Source organism: Vipera ursinii (genome assembly GCF_947247035.1).
Source record: "Vipera ursinii genome assembly, chromosome: 12".
NCBI lineage: Eukaryota > Metazoa > Chordata > Lepidosauria > Squamata > Viperidae > Vipera > Vipera ursinii.
In genome coordinates this window covers 18,782,875-18,803,035 of record NC_139525.1, presented here as the reverse complement: position 1 = coordinate 18,803,035, position 20,161 = coordinate 18,782,875, and the positions used below count along the sequence as shown (strand labels likewise).

General features: G+C 41.0%; 1 protein-coding gene across 4 annotated transcripts in view; it reads right to left on the bottom strand.

The window, feature by feature from the left end:
* The window catches only part of ATRX (ATRX chromatin remodeler), a 119,753-nt gene that overhangs the window by 74,358 nt on the left and 25,234 nt on the right, over nucleotides 1-20,161 (bottom strand). For all 4 annotated transcript variants that reach the window (XM_083372297.1, XM_083372296.1, XM_083372298.1 and 1 more), the window contains 4 exons: nucleotides 19,982-20,034; nucleotides 19,456-19,580; nucleotides 10,207-10,326; nucleotides 6,087-6,196 (listed from right to left, as the gene is read on the bottom strand). In XM_083372297.1, the coding sequence (XP_083228423.1) occupies nucleotides 6,087-6,196; nucleotides 10,207-10,326; nucleotides 19,456-19,580; nucleotides 19,982-20,034 (408 nt within the window). The remainder of the gene's footprint in view (nucleotides 1-6,086; nucleotides 6,197-10,206; nucleotides 10,327-19,455; nucleotides 19,581-19,981; nucleotides 20,035-20,161) is intronic.

Below are 20,161 nucleotides of genomic sequence, written 5' to 3'. Positions count from 1 at the left end.
AGGTAGGGGTCGAGTTCTCCGGGGCCGCCTGAGCTTAAAGCTTGGGCGGCTGAAGGATCGAACTCCCCCGTAGCCTGGGTCGCTCCTAGCTGGTCAGCGTCTCTGCTCCGGATTTCTTGGAGCAGAGCCAGGCGTTTGCGACCACCCCTGCCTGAAGGAAAGACTCTGGAATAAAAGGAGCAGGCAGAGCGGTACAAGAGGAAAAGGTGAAGAGGATTATTATATTTTACTCTCGAGCTTAATGGACTTTTTAAACTTAAAGTGAAAGTGCGTCACAAGTGAAAGTAAAAGATGGCGGCTAAACCTCCTTCAAAAACTCTTCAGAGTGCTGGAACTTCTCCGGTGCAACAGACATCGTTGCAAGCCTTGCTTCCTCCTGCTGCATTGACATCAAAGGATTTACAAGATGCCCTTGAAAAGCATGCCCAGGTAATTTTAGAAACATTGGGTGATAAATTGGCAAAAATGGAGGAGAGAATAGAAGAGAGGATGGAAGAGAAATTTAGTGCGATGAGGGTAGACATTTTGTCTACAGTGGAAAGTGTGGCTGAATGTGTACAAGGTTTGGAAGAAAAAGTGGAAGATTTGACTCAAAAAAATGCTGTACTAGAAGTAAAGGTATTGGAGAATGAAGACAAAGTGGACAGAGAGTTAAGCCTTGTTCAGTTTCATCAGATGCAGTATGCTATCAGAATTAGGGGCTTAAAAGAAAATATTAAAGAAGATTTGAAGCAGCTGATCTCTGAAGCCCTGGAAGCAGTATTGGGTCAGCCAGCATCTGAAATAAAGGGATGTATGGATAAAGTTTTTCGTGTAAATTCATGGATTGCCAGACAGAGGAAGCTACCTAGAGATGTGGTGGTTTACTTTACAAAGAGAGAAATCAGAGATGAAGTTATCCAAGCTGCCTATGATACTAAAATAGTGGTCGCTGACCAAGAAGTTTTGGTTTTAAAGGAAATTCCTCCAAAGATTTTAAGGAGAAGAAAGGACTATGCATTTCTGGTGCAGGAACTTAAACAACGTGATATAAGGTTCAGATGGGAGATTCCAGTTGGGCTGGAGGCGATGCATGAAGGTAAAAGATACCGTCTGGTTACTGTGGCACAGGCGCGTGAATTCTACAATAATGTTTTAAAAGCAACTCCACTATCACTTCTGGAAGCGGCAAAGGGATCTGGTGAAGAAAAACCTCATGAGGCTGAAGATGGTCAGACAGAGGAGGATGGTGCTGGAGGGGATCAAACTACAACTTTGTTGGCTGATGTTGGAGAGCTAAGGGTGACGTGTGCTGCTTTAAAAAGAGCAAAACAAATAAAAGAACAAGACCAGCAGAAGTTTATGGAATTTTCAAAGCGCACTTACAGCGAGGCAGTGGGAGGAGCGCGGCCCAAAGGAGGCAGGGCCATTGAAGAGGTGCTCCAAAAGCTTCGGGGCGACAAGAATGGCGACTAAATTTTTGACTTGGAATGTTAATGGATTAAATTCGCCTCAGAAGAGAAAGAAAGTTTTTTTATATTTAAAACAATTTAAGACTGATGTTATATGCTTGCAAGAAACGCATATTAGGGCTATGGACCAAAAGTTTTTACTGAATTCAAGACTGGGTACGCAATTTGTTGCCTCTGCAATGAATAAGAAAAATGGAGTGGTTGTTTATGTTAAAAGTGCTATAACAGCGGACTTAATTGAAGCAGATAAGCATGGAAGATACGTAATGATAGATTTGTTGCTAGAAGGTAAAAAAACGCTTTTAGTTGGACTGTATGCTCCTAATCAACAACAACAGGCTGACTTTTTTAGCTTACTTCACACAAAGCTTACTCAGTTGGATTACAAATCGTTTATTTTTATGGGGGATTGGAATGGCGTTTTGGACGTACAAATGGATAAGGCTGGTTTTTTTAAGCGTATTCCGTGTCATGCCAGACTGCCTAAGTCTTTTTTTGAAATGAAGGATGATTTGGAATTGCGAGACATTTGGCGTGACACACACCCACATGAAAAGGATTATACTTTTTTTTCTGATAGACATCAATCTTTTTCTAGGATTGACTTTATTTTGCTGACTAATGATTTTTTTTCTAGGATTAAGAAGGTAAAGATTTGTGCAAGAGCTATTTCTGACCATAGCCCAGTATGGTTAGAGATTAATAAGGATAACAGAGATAGGCGCTCGTGGCGCGTAAATGAGAATTTGTTTAGAAACCAGAAAAATGTGGAAGAGTGTAAACAGCGAATGAAGGATTTTTTTGAAATTAATATGAATAAGGATACCTCTATGGATATGGTCTGGGATGCTAGCAAGGCCTATATGAGAGGAGTGTTGATATATATGAACAACAAACATAGACGTACTTTGGAAGCTAGAAGGAAAGAATTGGAGAATGAAATTAAGGAAAAAGAGAATGCTTTGACTTTGAATCCATTGGATGTGAAGACTAAGGAGGCTATCAAGCTATTAAGAGGACAATTTGATAAATTAATGGCTGATCAAGTGGCAACCAATTTGAGGTTTGCCAGGCATAATACTTTTTGCAATGCTAATAAGCCAGGTAGATGGCTAGCTTATAGACTAAGGAAAAAGCAGAGGGCTTCTAACATAGACAAAATTGAACACAAGGGAAAAATGGTGTTTCAACAGGATTTTATTAAGGAAGCCTTTGTGGATTTTTATTCTAAATTATATGCTAAGGAGAAGATTAATGAAAAAGACATTGATGAATATTTGGAGAATGCTAGCATCCCGGTGCTTACACAAGTACAAAAAGAGGAGATTAATCAACTGATTACAGAAGAAGAAATATTTACAGTAATTAAGGAGTTGAAGGTTGACAAAGCGCCAGGTACAGATGGTTTGACTGCGGCCTACTACAAAAATTTACAATTAGAGATGGTTAAACCGTTAAAGGAATTGTTCCAGACAATCCAGAGAGGGGGAAAGGTGCCTCCATCTTGGAGAACTGCCTTTATCTCTCTGATTCCGAAGGAAGACCAAGATGCTACTCAAGTAAAAAACTATAGACCGATATCACTATTAAATACAGACTATAAGATATTTGCTAAGGTGTTGGCTAATAGATTGATGAGGGTTCTGCAACGGGTGATTCATGGGGATCAAACTGGGTTTATTAGTGGTAGGCAAATGAAAAATAATGTGAGGCATATAGTAGATGTGTTGGAATTTTTGGAAAGGAGCAACCAGATCCCTGCGGCGCTAATTTTTTTAGACGCTGAAAAAGCTTTTGATCAATTGAATTGGCAATTTTTGATGAAAGTTTTAGATAAAATGAATTTTGGGGATAAATTTTTGCAACCAATTAGGGCATTATATCAAAAACAAACAGCCCGAATAATAGTTAACAATAGCCTGACAGAAGCATGTAATATTGAGAAGGGCACAAGGCAAGGGTGTCCGTTATCGCCCTTGTTATTTGTGTTAACATTGGAGATATTATTGGTTAAAATACGAAATTCGGAAAGAATTAAGGGTATACAGATTAGAGATCAGGATTATAGATTGAGAGCGTTCGCAGACGATCTGGTTGTTACAGTGACCCAGCCAGAGAGCTCTGTTGTGGACCTGATGGAGATAATAATGCAATATGGGAAGGTTTCTGGATTTAAAGTTAATGTATAAAAAACTAAAATTTTGGCTAAAAACATGACAGCATCGCAAAAGGCCCTTTTAGAAGGGTTAACTGGATTTGAGATTGTCAAAAGGGTTAAATATTTGGGGGTGTTTTTGTCGCCCTCTAATACAAAATTATATAAAAATAACTATGAAAAATTATGGGGAAAAATCCAAAAAGAAATGGAGAGTTGGGAAAAACTGCAATTGTCTTTGTTGGGGCGAATTGCAGCAGTAAAAATGAATGTCCTGCCTAAATTTTTATTTTTATTTCAAATGATACCGGTTCTTAAGAAAGATTCTAATTTGGAGGAATGGCAGAGAGGTATCAACAAATTTGTTTGGGCAGGGAAAAGGCCACGAGTTAAACTTAAGATTATGCAGGATACTCGTGAAAGAGGTGGTCTTAAAATGCCTAATCTTAAATTATATTATGAAGCTGCTGCGTTAGCAGGTATAAGTGATTGGATTAATTTGACACAAGAGAGATTATTAAATCTTGAGGGCCACGACTTGCTGTTTGGCTGGCATGCATATTTGTTGTATGATAAGAAGGTAGATAATGTGTTTAGAGTGCATATTTTAAGACAGGCATTGCTGAGAGTTTGGAAGAAGTACAGACATAAGCTAGATTGTAAGATAACATTGTGGGCAATTCCAAAACACGCAATAGAAAATATACATGCTGGTTTCAAACATGATGTGACTACGTACAAGGAGATTCTAAGCTTGGAAAGAAATGTTTGGTGTTTGAAGCCATATAGTCTCTTGTGAGACGAGAAGATTGTTCAAAATTGGTTTCAATATACTCAGCTACGGGCCAGGTGGAAAGAAGACCAGAAAATTGGTTTCACAATGACTGATGAAAATCTGATAAAGCAAATTAGAAATCAGGGACCAGCACATATTAAACGGATATATCTTGCATCGATAGAGATTCAGAAACAGAACTTGTTAAGGATTGTATGATAAAATGGGCCCAAAACATTCAGGAAGTTATCACAATGGACACGTGGGAAAAGATTTGGGTGAGGAACGTAAAATTTACACAAGCTCAAAATTTAAGAGAGAACTTTTATAAAATGTTTTATAGATGGCATCTAGATCCTAAAAAGCTTGCAAGTATGTATCCGAATTACCAGCCAAAATGCTGGAGGTGTGGTGATGAAGATGCAACATATTTTCATGTATGGTGGACTTGTAAAAAGATCAAGGTTTTCTGGATAAAAATTTGGTGGAATATGCAGATGATTTTTAAGCAAAGGATAAAATTTTGTCCGCAACTCTTCTTGTTGGGAATAATCACGGATGCTACGGTTGTGGACACTAAGTTGATGTTAAATTTAATTACGGCAGCAAGACTTTTGATAGGTCAGTATTGGAAGAAAGAGGAACTGCCGACCATAGAAGAATGGACTTTAAAGGTTTCCGACCTGGCAGAGATGGCAAAGATTTCGGCTTATTTGAAAGATCACTCGCAAGAACGTTATATTATGGAATGGAGAAAATGGATTGAGTATATCCAGTACAAGTATAGGGTTAAGAAGTTTCATGTAGCATTTGAATAAGTCTTCTTTCTTTTTTTTCTCTTTTAGCTTCTCTATATATATTTAATATCACTAAGGTTTGTCTTATCCTATATAAGCTAGAGAGTGATGGATTTTAGAGTTTATGGTTGTTAGTATATGGTTGTTTATGATTGTTTTTTTATATATACCTTGTATTTAGCTCTGGGAAGTCGGGGGGGAGGGGGGAGAGGTAGGGGGGAAGGGAGAAGGGAGGGGGTGGGGGGACTGTTAAAGATAAACTGTATGTTAAAACTTTTCAATAAAAAAAAAAGATTTGCCCTTTAATCTCGCTTCTTTGTGAATTGAGCCCCAGAAACACAGACCACTGTTGGACCTCACCTAGCTGTTTGGCATCATATCCTTCTGATGCTGCAAATCAAAGGAAAGCTAAAGTAAAACCATAAGCACAATCAGTCATGTGAATCAGACTGTGTCACTTAGCAACCGACCTACTGGTCCTAATTATGGTTGCTAAACAAAGACTACCTGTATAGAAACATTTTCTCTGCAAAATTTAAAAGTAATACAGCATATTGTGATTGGCCTATAGGCCCTGACTCTGGGTACGTGGGTTCTCACTTTCTGGACGCATCAGGTCTCTTTTGACATGAGATGGAAAGAACTTCAGTAACTGTTTAGATGCTGCATCAATTATTAATATTTTCTTGCTTCAAAAATATTTTTGTCTTATTCCAAAATCCGTATTTTCATGACACAAGTTTAAAGAGATGATGCTTTTTTATAGACCACAGAAGACAAAAATCAGTGCATGAGTGCATACAAACACAAAATGGATTTCATCGATAAATGTATCTTCACCCTATTGATACATTCATGAGAATGCTGGTACACAGAAAGAAATAGAAAGAGAATATATAGATATATACCTTACATATAAGAACCTTCAATGTAGGATGTCTGTAGATAGAATCTTTTTGAAAATGATTCACCTGCTGACCACAAGCTGTACAGCTAACAATTCCATGAAGGCCTTCCTCTACCAGAGTGAGAGGGGAGGGAGGGAGGGAGGGAGAGAGAGGGAAAGAGAGAGAGAGAGAGAGAGAGGAGAATGTATTAGAAACTCTTCATTTTTTTCCTGTAAAATATTATTTTAACACATTTTATCCAGTATAATTTGAAAAGAGATTCCTCATGGCACAATTTGTGACATATTATCAAGCACATATGGAAGGCCCTGAATTGGAGGTTAATATAAGGCATGTAGAAAAATACTATTAAACAAATAAATTATTACAACATAGAAAATATTAGCTTCCATTTCAAGACATTCACCTACACTTAAATTTTAGTTATAATTCAGTATAATATGAATAAGATTTCTAAGTAGATAACTGTATCTTTTTATTTATTTAATTTAATTTAATTTAATTTAATAATTTAATTTAATTTAATTATTTAATTTCTATACCACCCTTCTCCCAAAGGACTCAGGGCAGTGTACAGGGCAATAAGATGCAATAAAAATACAATATACAAAAGTTAAGATAAGAATTAAATAGAAAAGCCCAATTGCAATAAAATTAATTAAAATTACAATTAAAATTAAAATACCCGAAACCCAGACCAGGCCGGCTTGTTCAAATAGGTGAGTTTTCAAGTCACGGCGGAAAGAGCGAAGGTCAGGAGCTGTCTGGAGCTCAACCGGTAAATGGTCTGGCGCACCCACAGAGAACGCCCTCCCCCTGGGGGCCACCAGCCAACACTCTCTGACCGACGGCACCGAGGAGACCCTCTCTGTGGGAGCGCACTGGACGAAGGGAAGTTGACGCCGGCAGCAGGTGCTCCCATAAGTAATCCGGACCAATGCCATTTAGGGCTTTATAGGTCATCACCAGCACCTTGAATCTCACCCGGAGGGCAACTGGAAGCCAATGCAGCTCGCGGAGTAGAGGTGTTACATGGGAGTATCGGGAGACCCCCAACACAACTCGCGCAGATGCATTCTGCACCAGTTGAAGCCTCCGAGTGGTCCTCAAGGGCAGCCCCATGTACAGAGCATTGCAGTAGTCTAAATGAGAGGTCACAAGCGCATGAGTGACTGTACGCAAGGCATCCCAGTCCAGATAGGGTCGCAACTGGTGCACTAGGCGAACCTGGGCAAAGACCCCCATAGTCACAGCTCCTATATGATCTTCCAGGGAGAGCTGTGAATCCAGGAGGACACCCAAGTTGCGGGCCCTATCTACGGGGGGTAATACCTCACCCCCCCCATGGTTAAAGCTGGAATAACCTGAATTTCCCGAGATGCCGGCACGTACAACCACTCAGTCTTGTCGGGATTGAGCCTAAGCCTGTTCCTCCCCATCCAGACCCAAACCGCCTCCAGGCAACGGGACATCACATCGAGGGCATCACTGGGGTGGTTTGGGGTGGAGATGAAAAGCTGGGTATCATCAGCATAGTGATGATACCCGACCCTAAAACCACGAATGATCTCACCCAGCGGCTTCATATAGATGTTGAACAGGAGAGGCGAGAGGACCAACTCCACAAACGAAAGGCCTCGAGGCCGACCTCTGCTCTCCTGCCAACACCGACTGCGAACGTCCTAGGAGGTAGGAGGAGAACCACTGCAAAACAGTGCCTCCCACTCCCAACCCGAGACGCCGCAGTAAGATACCATGGTCGATGGTATCGAAAGCCGCTGAGAGGTCTAATAGGACTAGGACAGAGGAACAACCCCTGTCCCGAGCCCGCCAGAGATCATTCACCAGCACGACGAATGCCGTCTCCGTGTTGTACCCGGGCCTGAAGCCCAATTGGTACGGGTCCAGATAATCAGCTTCCTCCAGGAACAAAGGGAGCTGATGCGCCACCACGCTCTCAAAAACGTTTGCAAGAAAGCGAAGGTTGGAGACCGGACGATAGTTGTTTAAAACAGCTGGGTCCAGGGCAGGCTTCTTGAGGAGGGATCTCACCACCGCTTCCTTCAAGGCGGTGGGAAAACTACCCTCACTCAAAGAAGCAGTTATCACTGCCTGGAGCCAGCCTCGTGTCCCCTCCCGAGCCGCATAAACCAGCCAGGAGGGGCACGGGTCCAATAAACACGTGGTGGAGCTCAGCCTCCCCATGATCCTGTCCACATCTTCCGGAGTCACAGGATCGAACTCTTCCCAGATAACATCACCAAGACCATCCATGTCATCACCGTCAGACTCTGCCCAGTCGGAGTCCAGACGGGTCCGGATCCGAGCGATTTTGTCTGACAGATGTTGGCTAAATTCCTCGGCACGACCCTGCAAGGGCTCCTCCCTCACCTGATTAAGGAGGGAGCGGGTCACCCTAAACAGGGCGGCCGGGCGATAATCTGCGGAAGTGATGAGGGTAGCAAAGTAATTAGACCTTGCCGTCCTCATCGCCGCAAGATAAGACCTCATAGAGGACCTTAGTCGCAATCGGTCGGATTCAGACCGGCTGGATCTCCAACAGCTCTCTAGGTCCCGTCTCCGACGCTTCATCTCCCGGAGCTCCGTGGAGAACCATGGAGCCCACTGGGATCTGCACCAGGTCAGGGGCCGCATGGGTACAACTCAGTCGAGTGCCTCCGTGGCTGCCTTTTCCCAGGCTTCCACCAGGGCATCGGCCGAGCTGTGAGCGAAGGTGGCAGGTGGGGACCCAAGCGCCACCTGGAACCGCTCAGGGTCCATTAAGCGCCTAGGGCGGAACCATCTTGTTGGTTCCGTAGCCCGACGGGGAATGGCGAAACAGAAGACCAGCTGCAGGAGATGATGATCGGTCCATGACAGGGGCATAACAATTGGAGAACCCCCACCCAGATCATCTAACCATTGTTCAGATAGAAAAACAAAATCGAGCGTGTGACACCCCCCCCCCATGAGTCGGGCCCTGAATTACTTGCATCAGGTCCATGGCCGTCATGGAAGCCATGAACTCCCGAGCCAACTCAGATGATCCTCCCAGGGATAATTTATAATTAATATAAATAAAAAGATAAACATTATAAAAATTACATATAAATACTATATGACTTATAAAGACAACAGGATTAACAAGCTTTTAAAAATTAAAAATTGAACAAAAAAAGAAGTTTCAACTTCTAAATAAAACTGTATTTCACATTTTCAAAATAATAGTTATATATCAAAATTTCAAGCCTACATATAGTTCTACTGATTTGCCTGATTTCCATTAGCATGGGAATTGTGCATCAGTCTCACAATTGGTCTTGCAATTCACAAAACATTTTTAATTTACAAGGTCCATACACAACTTTCTCAGGTTGCAGATTCTACACACAACTAAGCTATATTATAGGACAATTTGTGGCAGTTGGTTCTTCCTTTAAACAGCAATTAGTGAGCAACTATGCTCAATTTGTTTAGTACATCACATATACAGGAACTGCTTCTCCAAGAAACATTTTGCACACCATTAAAATCTTCTATATGGCATGAATAACAAACTACATCATCCAATGCACACTTCCTAACAGCAATTAGCTCACTAAAAGTTCATTAAGCAGCTGGTAAAATAGTTCTCTTTTCTTGATAGCTTTTTCTGAACCAACACCTGATACACTAAACTTCTGCACACTGAGATTTCTTTTGGGGTTTTAAAATGACGCAGAATGGGAGATGATGTATCACAAAGGTGGACAGGATTTTTTTTTTAACCTGAGTTAATTTGGGGAAACTGGACGATCTTGCTTTTTAATTACTTTAGCTTTTCGTGTTCTTCTCACCTCAAAATGTAAAGGAAGTATGATGCTGATTTCTAGCAGCTATGAATGGCAGGGTAGCTGGTGCCACAGGAAAAGAGTTTGTGGTCTTGTATCTCTGGGCTATCAGATTGCCCACCCTAACTCCCAATTGCCAGTTGGCAATAAAAGTAATGTAATTCTTATTAACCTATCTTGCCTATTAAGAGAGCAGAAGACACTGAAATCCAACATACAATATGCACAAAGTAATGACCAATGTGGAACATTTTAAAGATAGAATTTAACGTAATTCATAATGCATTTACCTCCTCGCTTCTTCTGAGCTTCTGGTTTTAGTTTAGCAGTATTTCTGTTCCTAAATTCAGGTCCTTTAAAGTCATCTTTGTCTTCATTAAGTACTGGCTCTGGTTGTACAACAATAGTTCCTAGGAAAATTATAGTTAAAAATTACAATAAAATTTATGAAATCAGAAACAGTTACTGGGCTCTGAGGATTAGCCACTTTATCTAACCTTTGTGGTGACTCTAAAGGACTGTAATTCCAAGGGTTTTTTTTTAAAAAAAAAAAAACAACCTTCAACAGAAGGCTTTGCCAATCCTAGTTTGGCAGTCTTTTTCAAGTCTCCTGGTATTTTTATTGGGTGGCAATTTCTTTCTTCTTTTTTTTAATTCAAGTTTTATTGATTTTTTAGTTTTACATCCAGGTATTTATGAAGCAATACGGTGGTTGGGTAGTTAAAAGTAAACAATAGTAAATAACAAGAATTCCCTCTTCAATTCCCTTAGTTATGATAGCATAGTCAAATTAATCAAATTAATACATTTCTAATTATAACACAATCAATTAGAACAATTTTCAATATATTTTCACATATACATATCCATGTCCTGTTTTTAAGTTTTACCTAATTCGAATAAGATATTCCGAACTAGCCTGTAATATATAAAAGAAAACTTAATTTTTGGGTAGCCCACATTTCCCCCATTTCATTATATATAGTAATTATCCTGTCTAAAATACATATATTGTTCATTTCAGTGCATTCTTATGTTATACAAATTTATTCTATTTAACATCTTAATAGTTCACCAATTATTGCAAAAATATCTTTGTTGTATCCTTCCAAATTCTGTAATATAAGTCAATTCTAATAGCTAACTTTCTTTTCCTTTAAAGGTCTAAAAGTTAAATATAAAATCAATATGTATCTTTTAAAGATTCCCCTTAGTCCATTAAGAAATTTTTTTAGCTCTATCATTGCAACTAATATATTCTATTTATCATCTTAGTAGTTCATCAATTTTTAAAATAATATCTTTTATTATATCATTGCAAATTCTATAATATTTCAAAGTTATGTTCTGATAGCTAGTCTATTTCATTGTATAGTAATTATCAGATCTGAAATACATATATATTCTGTTTGTCATCCTTACAATTCATCTATAGTTAACAAAGTATGTTTTATTGTTTGTAGCTAATTTTCATTCCCTTAAAAAACTAATTTTATTTATTTTTATTTTATTAAACTTATATACCGCACTTCTCCCGTAGGACTCAGGGCGGTTCACAAGGTTTTTTAAAACAATGCAACAAGTTATAAAAATTAAAAAAAAATTAAAATAATTACACTAACCTTGAAATAAAAACCCAATTACAATTAAAAATACAATTAAAACCCCAGTTAATACTCTCAGTCTAGGCCAGAAAGCTCGAAGAGCCAGGTCTTCAGGTCCCGGCAGAATGAGTGAAGGTCAGGGGCAGTCCTAAGCTCTACAGGCAGCTGGTTCCAAAGGGCCGGCGCACTCACAGAGAAGGCCCTCCCCCTGGGTATTGTCCACCGGCAATCTTTTACCGGCGGTACCCTGAGGAGACCCTCCCTGTGGGAGCGCACAGGACGAAGGGAGCTTGATGCCGGCAGCAGGTGTTCCCTCAAATATCCTGGACCCAAGCCATTTAGGGCTTTATAGGTCATCACCAGCACCTTGAATCTCACCCAGAGGGTACATATATTAAGGTATGCTCTGTTGCGAGTATGGAAAAAATATAGACATAAGTTAAATTAAATTAAAGTTGTCTTCTGGGTGAGGTTCAAGGTTTTGGTTATGATCTTTAAGTCCTTACATGGCATGGGTCCGGGATACCTCAAGGACCACCTGCTGCCGGCGTCAACTCCCCTCCACCCTGTGCGTGCCCACAGAGAGGGCCTCCTCAGGGTGCCTCCGGTCAGGGAATGTCGACTGGTGGCCCCCAGGGGGAGGGCCTTCTCTGTGGGTGCTCCGGCATTATGGAACCAACTGCCGGTTGAGCTCCGGATGGCATCGGACCTTCGCTCCTTCCGGCGCGGGCTGAAGACCCACTTATTTGAACTAGCTGGTCTGGCCTGATGGGGAATATTAGGGTTTTTTAATGGTTTTTTTTTACTATTTTTATTGTAATAATAAATAAATAAATAATTGGGCATTGGTTTAATTTCTTTTTAATTTTTGTACTGTTATTTATATATGCCCTGTTAACCGCCCTGAGTCCTTCGGGGGAAGGGCGGTATAGAAATTGAATAAACTAACTAACTAAACTAAAAAAGGTAAAGGTTCCCCCGCACATGCGTGCTAGTCGTTTCCGACTCTAGGGGCCGGTGCTCATCTCCGTTTCAAAGCCGAAGAGCCAGCGCTTGTCCGAGGACGTCTCCGTGGTCATGTGGCCGGCATGACTAGACGCCAAAGGCGCACGGATAAGTTAAATTATAAGATACCAATTTGGGCAAAACCTAAACAATGCAATAGAAAATATAAATGTTGGATTTAAACATGATGAGACCACATATAAAGAAATTTTAAGGATAGAAAGGAATGTATGGCAATTAAAGCCATATAATATTTTAAAAGAAGAAAAGATTGTGCAAACCTGGTTTCAGTATGGGCAGTTACAAGCAAGATGGAAAGAAGATCAGAAAGTTGGCTTTTCGATAACTGATGGAAATTTGGTAAAACAGATTAGAGATCAAGGTCAAGCACATATAAGAAGGATATATAATGCATTGATAGAAATTGATTCAGAAACGGAACTTGTTAAAGATTGTATGATAAAGTGGGCCCAGAATTTTCAGGTGGTTATAACAATGGATACTTGGGAAAAGATTTGGGTTAGAAACATAAAATTTACACAGGCCCAAAATTTAAGAGAGAATTTTTATAAAATGTTTTATAGGTGGCACTTAGACCCTAAAATACTAGCAAGTATGTATCCGAACTGCCAGCCCAAATGTTGGAGGTGTGGTTGTGAGGATGCAACGTATTTTCACATATGGTGGACTTGTAAAAAAGTCAAGCGTTTTGGATTAAAATCTGGTGGAATATGCAAAAGATATTTAAGAAAAAAATAAGGTTTTCTCTGCAGTTGTTTTTGTTGGGTATTATTACAGACTTTACTGTTATAGATACTAAAATGATGTTGAATTTAATTACGGCAGCAAGATTTTTAGTAGTGCAATATTGGAAGAAGGAGGAACTGCCGACTATAGAAGAGTGGACTTTGAAAGTTTCTAATTTGGCGGAAATGGCACAGATTTCAGCATATTTGAAAGAACAATCGCAACAGAGATATATTGTGGAATGGAGAAGATGGATTGAATATATTCAGAATAAATATGGGACTAAAAAGTTTCATTTAGCATTTGAATAAGTAGTGGTTTTATATGACGTATTATTAGTTATTTGTTAGTAATATAGTTATGACTATGGAGAGTTAAAGTGCGATAGAATTTAATGTTTTATTTTTGTTGTTAGCATATTTTAGCTTAAGTTTGTGAGTTTATACCCTGTATTCAGCTCTGGGAAGTTGGGGAGGGGGAGGGGAGGGTTGGGGGAGGGGAGGGGGGAGGGAGTTTCTTCTATTTTAAAAAATATATTGTAAAACTTTTTAATAATAAAAAAAAACAATCTCACCCGGAGGGCAACCGGGAGCCAATGCAGCTCGCGGAGTAGAGGTGTTACATGGGAGTATCGGGAAACCCCCATCACAACCCGTGCGGCTGCATTCTGCACCAGCTGAAGCCTCCGAGTGGTCCTCAAGGGCAGCCCCATGTAGAGAGCGTTGCAGTTGTCCAATCAGGAGGTCACAAGTGCATGAGTGACTGTGCGCAGGGCATCTCGGTCCAGGTAGGGCCGCAACTGGCATACCAGGCAAACCTGGGCAAAGCCCCCCCTGGTCATGGCTCCTATATGATCTTCAAAACTGAGCCGCGAATCCAGGAGGACGCCCACGTTGCGAGCCCTATCAACGGAGGGTAACACCTCACCCCCCCATCATTAAAGATGGAATGGACTGGTTAGTCCAAGATGCCGGTATGCACAGCCACTCAGTCTTGGCAGGATTGAGACGAAGACTGTTTCTCCCCATCCAGACCTGGACCGCCTCCAGGCAACGGGACATCACGGCGAGGGCATCACTGGGTTGGTTCGGGGTAGAGAAAAAAAGTTGGGTATCATCAGCATACTGATGATACCCCACCCCGAAACCACAAATGATCTCACCCAGCGGCTTCATGTAGATGTTGAACAGGAGGGGAGAGAGAACTGACCCCCGAGGAACTCCACAAACAAGAGGCCTTGGGGCAAACCTCTGCCCTCCCGTCAACACCAATTGCGAGCGGCCCAGGAGAAAGGAGAACCACTGCAAAACAGTGCCTCCCCCGAGACGCCACAATAGGATACCATGGTCGATGGTATCAAAAGCCGCTGAGAGATCTAATAGAACTAGGACAGAGGAGCAACCCCTGTCCCGAGCCCTCCAGAGATCATTCACCAGCGCGACCAATGCCGTCTCCGTGCTGTACCCAGGCCTGAAGCCCGATTGGTACGGGTCCAGATAATCAGCTACCTCCAGGAACAAAGGGAGCTGATGCGCCACCACGCTCTCAACAACCTTCGCAAGAAAGCGAAGGTTGGAGACCGGACAATAGTTGTTTAAAACAGCCGGGTCCAGGGCAGGCTTCTTGAGGAGAGGCCTCACCACCATTTCCTTCAAGGCGGCGGGAAAACTACCCTCACTCAAAGAAGCAGTTATCACTGCCTGGAGCCAGCCTCGTGTCCCCTCCCGAGCCGCATAAACCAGCCAGGAGGGGCACGGGTCCAATAAACACGTGGTGGAGCTCAGCCTCCCCATAATCCTGTCAACATCATCAGGGGAAACAGGATCGAACTCAGTCCAGATAACATGCTCAAGACTGTCCGATTCCTCCATGTCAGACTCTGCCCAGTTAGAGTCCAAACTGGCCCGGATCTGAGCAATTTTGTCCGTCAGATGATGACTCCTCGGCCTGCCCCTGCAAGGGCTCCTCCCTCACCTCCTGATTAAGGAGGGAGCGGGTCACCCTAAACAGGGCGGCCGGGCGATTATCTGCGGACACGATGAGGGCGGTGAAGTAATTAGACTTCGCCGTCCTCATCACAGCAAGATTAGACCTTATAAAGGTTCTTAACTGCAATCGGTCAGATTCGGAACGGCTGGACCTCCAACCGCTCTCTAGACACCGTCTCCGACGCTTCATCTCCCCGAGCTCCACAGAAAACCATGGAGCCCAGCGAGATCTGCGCCGGGTCAGGGGTCGCAAGGGTACAACACAGTTGAGTGCCTCAGTAGCCGCCCTTTCCCAGGCATCAACCAAGGCATCAACTGGGCTGTGAGTGAGGGCGATGTGTATAGACCCAAGCGCCATCTGGAACCGTTCTGGGTCCATTAGGCACCTGGGGCGGAACCATCTGGTCGGCTCTGCAGCCCAGCGGCGGGGGGTGGCATAACGGAAGACCAGCCGCAGGAGATAATGGTCGGACCATGACAGGGGAACAATGACCGGTGAACCCCCTCCCAGATCATCCAACCACTGTCCAGACAGGAATACCAGGTCGAAAGGCCAGAGTAGCAGTCAGGGGTAGAGGGATCCACGCGGCTGCGAACGGTGCCCTCCGATTAATCTCAGGCACCGCAGAAGACTTCTAGGCTGCCGAAGCCACTCCAGTCCAACGCCCGAGGCAAGCCAAAAGTAAGAGATCGATTGAAGCCGGTAACGGCACCCAACAGCTGATTCCGGGCGCCAGCTGATCAGTGGCAGACCACAAGCCGCCCAGCCACTGCCGCTGCTCTGCTCTGGGGGGGGAAGGCTCCACACCGCAAAACGGTGCTAGCTTGTTGTTCCTGCACCCCCACTCCGAGTATGTACCTCGGCTGGGTTTTGGTGAGCCCCCCAGCCATCCATTGTATTGGCTCACCGCGGAGCTCAAAAAACACCACCCATGGTCGCCACCATCTTGGGCAAAAAAAAATCCTAAATATAGACTCAGTTTATATCTTTTAACAGTTCTCCTTGGCCCGTTGAGAGAAAAATTTAAGCTTTATTATTGCAAGTCCCAACACTTACAACAGAATTTTATTTTAAATCTAATTCTAGCTTTCTTCTTGTGCCAGGCAGCTTCCATATCATTGCCTTTAGCTTCTCAAATGTGTCTCCCTTTCTTCCTATGCACGTTGTTTGAATCTAGGGAGACCATCCAGTTATCAATTTTTCATAGTGACCCCTTTGTAGTCATTAAATTTTCGTTCCAATCTCCATGCTTGGCGTAGTGCAATTGTCATTAATTCAATGTGGTCTTCTTCTTCTTTCAAATCCATCTGGCTTAGGTAAGAGGTCATGTCTGGTGTTGTAGTTATTGTTTGGTTGGTTGAATTCTTGGTGTACTGTATTTGAAGAACTTTGGCATCCTCCATCTTAGTATTGCTTTCTTCAGCTTCTGTTGCTTGTTGGATAGTAGGTTTTATAGTTGAAATCAAAGTTTGGGCATCAAGGCTCTTAGTAGATTGTACTTGTTGTACTTCTCTTATTTTGTTGTTAAATTCCTCATCCTCTGCTTCTGTTTGTTTTTGGATTGTCAGTTCATCAATTGAAGTAACAGTCTCATTTGGTGACTTTGTGCTGTCAGATTTGTCATAAGTCTGGCTTTTATTTCTGCAGTCATTTCCAAAATTGTAACAAGTATGAGTTTATAGTCAAGTGGTGGAATATATTCTTCCATTTCTTTAGTATTTTACAGGTAGGCCTTTAGTGGAGGCTATTTTAATAAAAGTCAATAAATGTCCAGCTCCACTATTCCTAAAGATTGTTTTAAGTGCCAGGTATTCCCAATTTTTATCTTTAAAGATAATGTCAAGGACAAATCTGTTAGAGCCAGAATTCAGAGTAAAAAAAAGGTTTTCCTGCTATACCAAGTTTCGCCACAAGATGTCCTCAATAGCATGTACAATCCTTTTGCAGACTAATGTAAGTCTTTTATCCAATTAATTCATTTTTAGTAGTAAATAGGGTAGTAGGTCCCCGTAGAAATAAGCAATGAAACTTTTTAGTGGCCCAAAAATTTCAGAGGTACAAATAAAGTTGCTAGAAGGGTAAGGTCTCACCCAAATCCTCCAGATTGCTTCGTTGTACTTGATAGTGATTTTGGCTTTCAGTAGGGATCTCTTCTTCTTCGGGCCAGAGGAGTAACTCTGGATCAAATGGAGGGCTGCCGCCCTTCCGCGATTGCAGAGTGCGCCTCCTCACGGGTAACTTTTAACCCTTTGCAGGGTCCTTGGAGGAAGAAAGACCTGACGGCGGGGGGGGGAGGAGCTTCTCCTGGCACATCCACCAGTGCCACGTGCGCAAACCGGAAGCCAGGTGCCAATTTCTCATCCACATTCTGGGAATCATATCTACTGATTATAAGATAATAACTGATTTTTCCCATATGCAGCATGCACTGAAATATTCCTGGGTAAACCTTTCCGCCTTTTTGGCCTGCTTTGAATGAGTTTCACGTACTTCATCTTTCTCATGTATACATTCACACTAATACACAGCACAAATAATTTCATTGTAGTATGGTATTAGATAATAATTAGCGTTATATATTTGTGATAAAATACTGACATTAATATATGGATTATATAGTTCACTAATAAATGTGATAATACATGATTTAGACAGAGGTACTCAAATATAGTGCAATATACATTTATGATCTGCAACATCCAGTGTTTCTATACTTCAGTATAACAACATTACAGTTATATTATGATTTACTTATATATGATCCACAGACAAAATGACAGAATTTTAAAATGCAGCACACCATTAATGCAAGTATTAACAGTACATACATATATAAAAAAGAAAACCTTATAAAATTATCAATATACATATACAATGCACCAAACAGTTTTTGTAAGCTAAGGCTATAAATAAAACTGTTGCAACTGCCTTCAAAACGGGTATTGGTTATTTAATAAGAATACATCAATCACCCACCAGGAGTGGAGTGCAATTATCAGAGTCAAGAGAAATCTATTAACTCTGCCAATGCGAGCACAGTGGGCACTATAAAAGGATACTTATGATAGATTATACTAAAAAAATCATACCACTCACTTTTTAAAAAAGGTATTTTAAATTCCTTTTAATAGTATTAAATTATCTAACTGAATGTACATTAAATCTACATATTCCCCACTGTTACAACTCTCCTACTAAACTGTTTTTTCTATACAGATGTACTATTTAATCATTTCCACATATAGATTATCTATGTATTATCTTCCTAATACAGGTACTTGCGGATTTATCTGATTAAAATTCTTTAGCTTTAGCTTCCCAAATGGTAGATTGTCTTTCAATTTATCAGTTATGTGCCTTTAATTTGTTTGCTATTCTGATCATATCTATCAAATCACTTTCCCTCAGACCAACCTCTCTCATAGGTTATTGTTGGGAAAAATAAGTGGCAGGAGTATAGGTCAGGGGTCCCCAACCCCCCCCCCAGCCATGACCTAGTACCAGGCAGTGAGCCGCTTGGAACCTGGCCATGGAAACGCCATGAGAGTGTGCATATCCCCAATTGTGCAAGTGGCTCGCATGGAATCATCCTTTCTCCCCTCCCCCACCAGTCTGCAAAGCCGGACAGGTTGGAGACCTCTGGTATAGATGATCTTCAACGTAATTGGTTGCTTAGCGACCATTCAAAGTTACAGCAGGCCCTCCCCCCCCCAAAAAAGCTATTGATGATTTAGTTTGAAGTTACCGACACTGAAATACCTCGCCTATCCCAATCCATCCCGCCACCACCAACTGGAACCCCACAGGCCTTGGGCCTGCTTCCCACCGCACTGGGGCCCACACCTGAATCACCCAATCACTCTTGCTTACTTAATCCTGTTTGCTTAATTGGGGCATTTTTAAAAAGTTAAAAACAGATGTTACAAATATATTCTTTTAATTCCTCCAAAACTTTAATTTATGTTACATTTGTATACAATCTGTTGTAATATACATTTAAATTAATGAACTGCTTATCCCCACTTCTTTATATCCTGAAATTAACTACTGCTACTTGAACAGGAATCCATTATTTTTATCAGTAGCAGCCAGCATTTTCAAAATGGAAGAGAATTGAAAAAATAGGGAAGCTTATTCAGTGACTAAGAAAATATTCTAATATTAACAGTACTTCTGAACTAACAGATTAATTACCTTTTGGCAAACTTTTCATATCAACTTCATTTTCCGAGTTTTCATTTGAAATATCTTGAGTCATGGTTTCATCTAAAGTTTGTTCTTCATCTGAACCAACATATTTTGTTACAACTGTGGGTTTTCTGAATGAGCAGCAAAGACAAATGTTATGTCATGTGTACATAATTTAACAAAATTACAAAACTTTAGCAAACTCCAATTTTGCATAGAATTACAGCCTGAAATTATATTTTTATGCAAATCTAACACAATTTATGAAGAATTTAAACAATCAACTAAAAGAATTATAATGGATATATAATTCCATATTGTCAATTCTGTGCAACTGGATTTCAGATCTGAGAATATTTGTATTCAATGGGTAAATTAATATTATGAATTATTTTAAAAAGTACAAAAAATATACTCCATCAAGCGCCCCATAATATTTCTGTTAAATCACCTCTGAGCATAATTATAAATTTTTATAGTCAATCAATTCAGAGAACAGGCAAATTAAAAATTTAAAAACACACCAACTGACCTTTTGGAGCGTGATGATCCTAATGATTTGGATCTTTCAGAAGAGCTACTACCCTGTAAATGAAAAAATGCAAACCTCTTATAGAGAATCAAAAGAGCATTATTCCTCTGTCTGTGCAAGTCATCTCAGACATTATTTTGAATGCAAATTACTTCTGTATTTCAATCCTTAAGACATCAT